This window comes from Neltuma alba, unplaced genomic scaffold (assembly GCF_004799145.2).
Source record: "Neltuma alba isolate B1F8T4 unplaced genomic scaffold, ASM479914v2 tig00011136_pilon, whole genome shotgun sequence".
Taxonomy (NCBI): domain Eukaryota; kingdom Viridiplantae; phylum Streptophyta; class Magnoliopsida; order Fabales; family Fabaceae; genus Neltuma; species Neltuma alba.
Window position 1 is genome coordinate 61730 of NW_021635872.1, and position 7515 is coordinate 69244.

Sequence of the window (7515 nt, forward strand, 5' to 3'; positions counted from 1 at the left end):
AAGATGATGAATGCGCAAGAGAACAAGTACAAGATATAACGTGGATGAGAAATAAAATCAAGAGGCAAATGAGAATTGAGATGAAAGCTTTGCATGAATTTAATTGCAGCGGGGCATGAATCTAATTAAGAGATTCAAACTCAACAAGAAAGAAACGGAAAGAGGAATGTGAATCAGAAAAAATGATCAAACCTGCAATTCAGGTTTCCAATAGGAACTTGATTGTAAACAAGCATACAATTTTAAAGATTTTGAAGGGATTGCGATTTTAGTGGGAGTATATTTTAGGGTCGAGTGATAAGAGTGAAAAGAATAGTAATGGGTGAAGGCAAATCATATGAAGAAGAAGAAGAGAGCATTTTGATAACTAAATAAATGAAATCTCTTGCAATAAAGTCTTTTAGGACTTCAAATTAATTTAATAATTTTAAGAGATTTTTTTGTATTTAAATTCTCTGAGTGGGATCTTAACGTAATTTTCTTTTTGTTGAATCTCCAAATAATTCATTTAATTCCCTTCATTTAAAAAATGCCCGATAAATCCAAATCAGCCGCTATTTAAGGACAATCTTCACCTGGCAGGACCCCTCGAGTTTGCATAATAACATTCCCCAAAACGACGACGGCTTCGGTTTTAAGAGAGCCATCCTCACTCTCACCGGTCGCCGGCCGCCCGTAATTGGCTCCCCACCACCGCCACCACCTAACTTTGCGCTTCAAGATGATAGCTTACCTGGAGCACTTCGTTCACGGAACTGACAAAGAATCAAGGCCCGACGATGACTTCGTCGACTTCTCCGAGGCGCTTGACCTCCAAGGCACCATCGACTGCGCACCCAACGCCATGGCCAGTAAAGATTTCGGAGGCTTGCAGTCCGTGAAGCCCTTGGCCCTCATTAGGCCCGCCACCGCCGACGACATAGCTCGGGTCCTCAAAGCAGCGGCTCGGTCGTCGAATCTGACGCTTGCTGCTCGAGGCAACGGCCACTCGATTAACGGCCAGGCTTTGGCCGATCAAGGCATCGTCCTAGACATGCGCAGCATGGAGGAGAATTTCCACGTGGTGTGGATTGATGGCTCAGCCTACGTCGACGTCCCGGCAGGGGCATTATGGGAAGACGTCCTGAAACGGTGCGTAGGGGAGCGTGGGCTAGCCCCAAGGTCGTGGACGGATTATCTGGGTTTAACGGTTGGAGGAACGCTTTCTAATGCTGGGGTCAGCGGTCAGACCTTCCGTTACGGTCCTCAAACTTCGAACGTAACAGAATTGGAGGTTGTAACTGGCAAAGGCGATACGTTGGTCTGCTCCGAAACCGAAAATTCGGAGCTTTTCTTCGCGGCGTTGGGTGGTCTGGGTCAGTTCGGCATCATCACCAGGGCCAGGGTCGTGCTTCAACAAGCACCGGATATGGTGGGCTCCTATGAAATTCACTGAATTTTTTATTTCCATCTCTGAACTGTTAGGAAAATGAAGTTGGAGTCTCTCTGCATTTCTCACTCGTTGTTTGATTTACCAGAAAATTGTGGAGAGCTTCTGCATGAACGACACGTTTAGGGAACGTAATCACGTTTTTTCCTTAAAACATTTTCTTTATTTCTCATGTGATTAGGTGAGATGGATAAGGGTAGTTTACTCTGAGTTTGAAGACTTCACCAGGGATGCGGAGTCGCTGGTAACTCGTAAAGAAGATGACTGTTTCGATTACGTGGAAGGGTTCGTTTTTGTGAACAGCGACGACCCTGTCAATGGGTGGCCCATAGTACCATTGGATCCGGACCAAGAGTTCGACCCGAACCACATCCCTCCCACCGCCGGCCCCGTCCTTTACTGCCTCGAGCTCGCCCTTCACTATCGTAACTCAGACCACCCTTCGGACGTCGATGCGGTAACTAATTCAGTCTCCCCCTTTAAAAAAAAAAAAAAAATCTCTTTGCCTGTTTGCGATTTGGTGTATGCGGTCGCAATTGCGGCAGAACAGGCTCTAGTATAGTAGCCGCTCGCAACTGAGAGAGAGTTTTGACTTTCCTTGTTGTTTGCTGGAGGGGCGGGGTCCAGGGGCTTTTTTTTTTTGGGGGGGGGGGTGTCCGCCGGCTTGCCCAATCATGACTGCGTTTTGACCTGCGCCGTGGCAAGGTGTGTCCCTCGCTCCCTTCGCACAAAGACTTAACCGAGGAGAGCATTGAGCGGGCGGGACCTCTGGTAAAAAGTCAAAACACTTCACTTACACGTGTACAAGGTGGAGCCACACAGGATGGTTTTTATTCTCGTCCACCATGATGGCACAGCTTTTGTGCTTTTTCTTTGTTTTTTTTCCCAAAAAAAATATTTTAATTTTTCCTTCTTTGATGCTACTTACAAATTACAATTACAATATTTTTGGCATGCCTGGGCCTCCGGTTAGAAATGGTTGTTGAAAACTGACTATACGGTCATGATGTATCTTCCATTGGATTTTCTGACACACGAGGCTTTGATGAAAGGGTTCAAATTACGAACGCCCGGTGGGCAATTGGGCGCTGGGATTAGCACTCGGTGGGGTTGTGCCTAGCCTGTTTTGTCCAGGAGGGGTCACTTTCGTAATATAGAGCACGGCCTTGTGGTTAAATAAATAGGGTGATTAAACATCAGTGGGTGCTCCATTGCGCTGATCATTGAGATCTCGCTGACGTTACGGTCCCCACAGTTATGCAAATTGCCAAAATGCCATCATTTTCTGGAATCTGTAAAATGTGAACTGTATGACACGTCCCTCGATTTCCTCCAATGACGCTTATACCCCCATTTATGTCAATCCCTCTCATTCTTGCTCCAATCCCCCCGCAGGATGTGGATAGATTGCTTCGACGGTTGCGATTCCTCCGGGCTTTCAAGTTCCAGGTGGACGTGGGCTACACCCAGTTCTTGCTACGTGTAAAGCGTGTGGAGGAAGATGCCAAAGCCAACGGCATCTGGGACGCCCCTCACCCCTGGCTCAACCTCTTCGTCTCCAGCCACAACATCATTGATTTTGATCATGTGGTGTTCAAGGGCATCCTCAGTGAAGGAGTAGGCGGGCCCATCTTGGTCTACCCTCTCTTACGAAGCAAGTAAGCACTCCTCCTTCATTCCTTTAATTAATCACGTTTTTTTCCCTCTTCTTCTTCATTTACCTATTGGTAGGATTTATTAAACAGGAAATCTTTTTTCTTTTCTTTTTTGATGAGTAGTCCGTCTTCTAGCGTGTGCCCAGACCCCAGAGGGTGCCTCCCATGCACTTCTTTTTTTGTTTTTTTGGGGGGGGGGCCTGGGGTTTAAATGCATTAATTGGTAGGAGTCCCTGACCCTTGCATGGCTGCCACGTGTAAGGCGGATATGCATGAGCTTGGCGAGGAGATGACGAGGTCAGTGACAGCAACGGTGTCCGTTGATGCCACGTAAGAGGGATGTCGCTGTGACCCCTGAGCTCAAGAATAGAAATCAACCGACCCGAGCCCTTCCGGTCCAACACAGGGAGCCAAATTGAACGGGGTGGTTAAGATTTTGAGGGGGGGGTCAAATATTTTTCTACTATTAAGGGTGGCCAAGTGGGACCGCGTGGCATGGGGCTGTTTCATGACTCTGAGAGGAGTGTACCTGCCTAGTCTGCGATGGGCCGTACAGTATGACGGCAAAGATCTTGCCCATTGCATCAGCTTAGGCTTTGGCAGTTGGTGGCAGCCTCGGGCGACTTGGCGTATCATGCAAGCATAGAACGCGTGCCTTTGGATTTGGATTTGGATTTGGATTTGGATTGGGACAAAGATACAGTGGGGCCGGGATGGGTGTAAATCCGTGTTTAATTGATGATTAATTAGTTGATTGTGCCAGTGACAGGCTGCTTAACTAATATTAACCAGGTTAGCTGGATATTGAATATGGGGCAGGGTTGTTTTGCCATCATTGTAGGGACATGAGGCGAGAGAGTAAATGAATATGATGAATCGGTAGGTGTTGAGATTTCCGCTCCCAGTAAGGTAGCTTTCATGGTCAGTGTTGCCATTTGAGAATGGACAAGGATGTTTATTTTATTCGCCAACCCCGTTGCAGGGACAGCAGCGTTTGTCTGGTATGGCATGTTGAAATTATATAATTTTCTTTCTCATGTGATGGGACCAAATCCCCCCTCTGCTTTTCTCTTTGGCTTCGAATTCGGTTCCTGTTGGGACCCCTTCCTCATCACCCTGCTTTAAATCACGCGCCTTGAAACAGACCTCGTGCAGTTATCCTGTTTCAGAATTAATCACCTGTACAAATTGGATTGCTTTGTTGGGTCAAAACTAAAAAAATTATGTTCTTATATGATGTTTGAATAATTCAGGTGGGATCCTCGAACGTCGGTGGCGTTGCCGGAGAGTGACATCTTCTACATTGTGGCGCTGCTCCGATTTAACCCGCCGCCCCCAAGGGGACCAGCGCCGGAGTTGCTGGTAGCGCAAAACCAGGAGATCATTCAGTTCTGCAGCAGCAGAGGGTTTGATTTCAAGCCGTACCTTCCTCACTACAAGTGTCAGGAGGATTGGAAGCGACATTTTGGGAATCAATGGACCAGATTCGTGAGCAGAAAGACCAGTTTTGATCCCTTGTTTATCCTTGCACCTGGACAGAAAATATTCTCCAGAAACCTCCAACCTTAGTCATCATCATCCGCCACAGAAGACCTCGTTCTCATCCAATTGTAGTTTTTTTTTTTTGGGTTTTCATTTAGATTCCCCCCCCGGGCCCCCCCACACCCTCTCCAACCGCGCCAAATAGTCATAAAATGTTGCGCCGATATGTTGTAAAGGAATATTATTATGGGCAAAATGAAGAATATCGAATATTGGTCATTTTAAGGTGCGCGGTCAATGATTTAACAAACTGTGGCCAGAGGCTATGCCAGTTCAGAGTAGAATGCTTCGGGATGAATGACACATCTGTGAAGCTTAAGTGGTTGGCGTCACTTTCATCCTATCAGGCAGAATTAATTAACTGGTTATATATAGTGCAAGTCTTTTTCCATCTGTCCCTCGAGATTTCAATCCTTCACACCCTACATATATGCCAATCATCCATTCGGACCACCCCACTACATCTCTACGTGTCTTATCCGAGACAATCTTAACTGGCTTTGATGTTTCAGTTCCAGATCATTTTGTCCTTACCTATCCCCTCTTCGGCGTCAAGGTTCATCACTTAATTATCCCATCTTCCTGCTTTTTTTCTTTCTCGGGTTTCTTTTTAAACTTGACTAAAGCTTGAAAGATTAAAAAGCGAACCCATTTGGATTTGCTTGGTGTTCGGTATCGGATTCTCCATTGCCCCCACTTCCCACCTCCTTTTTCAAAAAAGCTTTTTGCATGTAGAAACACATCAAATCTAATCGATGAAAACAAGCTAAGAACTCTAGAAAAGCTTTCGCTTTTTTAGCCCAGAGATTAGGTTTCTTCAAATACCTCGGGCTCTGCCTGTTTACTTATATTTTATCGAATCCAAGATCAAGCAAATCTACTCGATTTCTTCATCTTCCACTTTAGCTATCCTCTGCTTTGGTCCCTCTTGTTATCTTTTGTTTTGGTGTCTTTCGCCTCTTTCATGTATATCTTACTATTTTTTCCCCCCTTATTAAAAGAACAGAATTGCGTGTTATTAAAAGTAGAGAAATACTTTTGGGGTTTGCCTAATCAACTTTATGAGGCAATAATAAGATCATGATTTCTTGTAAGAAGCACCGCCATGATTTCTTGTAATGAGGGAGCATTTACGAGACGAGTCTCATGCAAAAGTATTGTCTACGTCCTTTGATATCCGTGTCGTGGAAGGGTGTGCCTAATTTTCTTGTTCATACATGTTGACCCTAAGGTCTAACACGTCCTTTCATAACCTCTTTACTTTGAAGAGGAATCCATTTCACTCATGTGTCATCCTGAACAACATGGCCGGCTGTAAATATTTTAAAATCAATAATAACCAGATCCTTCCAGTTTAAGCATAAACAATTGCATTAAAAATCAGTGTAAATAAATAGCAGGTCCATAACTGTGTTTCTGGTTTCGGTTTCCGGGGAACACATCTACTGATTCTTTAATTCTCAGTTATTGAGATTCTTGAAGCAATTTGGCAAATTAAGGACAGAATTCAAGTAAGAAATATCTGAGCTACGGAGTAACCCTTGAATTTCGTAAACAATGATGGTAGCTATTTGTGCAGCAGGATGGCTAAATATGAGCAAGAAATCATACTGTGATCCCCTCTGCATTTGTATATAATATATGATGCGTCGTCTTCATCTTTTTCAATGTAGCGGCTATTGTGGCTGGAAAAGGGCCCACAGTCCATTGGGCTTGATGACAGGTCAGTTAAGAACTGGATCAAGCACAAAACTTGGTCCAACAAATATCAAGGACATGGCCTTGCAGAGACACAAACCTGGATGATTGAAAACTTCCAGCTGCACAAACCGTGAGGCTTTTTGAGCAGGGCTGTGAAGAAGAATGACCCGAAAAAAATATGTGGTGTGTTAGAAAAAACTAAAAAAGACCTTCTGGTGGCTTTTTGGAGCAGGGTGTGGTTCATGATGGTGCGTTATCTTGATTGAGTGTGCAGGTTCTGCTTAATTAATTATGTTTTGGAATGACATGAGACGTTGGCTCCCCTGTCTGCGTAAAACAGAGCAAGCTGTATCACGTCGCTGGGCTGAAGTTTGATGATGGTCCTTAAAAAGCAAGTTACGGTCTTTAATATGAAAAAGTTTGCATAGTGATTCATTTCACACCAAGCAGCATGCATGCTTAATCGGTGCCTTTCACCCTTATCAGTTATCATAGCTTGAACATGAATCTCTAAACATGGATTCACTGAAATTCTGGCACTGAGGTTGACGAGGATCGTTATGAGTCTGGTTACTGCTGGGGCCCACATGTCGCCTGACGAGGAAGCCTTTAACCCTGGCATTGTTTCGGCGGTTTGGCAGCACAATCATTTAATTAATCCACCTGTTAATACATGCTTGCCTTTACGGATGAAACCTCGCTTCCTTTGTAATCTACCCCCCCGGGCCTTGATTTGGCCCTGCCATTTTTCATAGTGGTGGTAATTTCTAACATTAGATATTTTATTGAGGTGAGAAAAAAAAGCTTTAATATTAACTGACCATACAATCTTCCAACTAACTAATAATCACATTATTTTAATAAAAAATTCCACCGAGAATATTTTTCATTTTAACATTGTAAACTCGCCAACTAACTTTAATTAAATTTTTAATGCATTTTCTTAAGTTTTTAACAAATCTTTATAATAATGATGAAATAGAGCAGTTTCTTGTGAATAACTTTTGACAAATCCGTCACAAGAAAGCACCTTAAGCAAGCATTATATTGTTACTTGTGATGAGTTTTATGTCTACTTTGGCTTCTTCCAAATCAAAAAATAAGAGGAACGAGAATTATCGTTTTATTTTTGATTCTTAAATAACTAAATTAACTAATTTTTTAATTTTTAAAAGTCAGTTATTTAAT

At 43.7% G+C, this 7515-nt stretch overlaps 1 protein-coding gene across 3 annotated transcripts; it reads left to right on the forward strand.

Annotated features, from left to right (window-relative positions):
- Positions 1-576: 576 nt before the first annotated feature.
- Positions 577-5511, forward strand: LOC114761813 (cytokinin dehydrogenase 7). 3 transcript variants are annotated; one of them, XR_003742188.1, is made up of 5 exons: positions 577-1411; positions 1611-1886; positions 2825-3087; positions 3926-4085; positions 4338-4420. XR_003742188.1 is itself a non-coding variant. In XM_028951250.1 (4 exons), the coding sequence occupies exons 1-4, from the start codon at positions 722-724 to the stop codon at positions 4651-4653; spliced, it is 1545 nt and encodes a 514-aa protein (XP_028807083.1). In that variant the 5' UTR covers positions 579-721; the 3' UTR covers positions 4654-5511. The 3 variants fall into 3 exon arrangements, 2 of the variants coding, with proteins under 2 accessions (XP_028807084.1, XP_028807083.1); XM_028951250.1 differs by lacking the exon at positions 3926-4085 and having other exon boundaries at positions 579-1411; positions 4338-5511; XM_028951251.1 differs by lacking the exons at positions 1611-1886; positions 3926-4085 and having other exon boundaries at positions 578-1411; positions 4338-5511.
- Positions 5512-7515: the final 2004 nt, after the last annotated feature.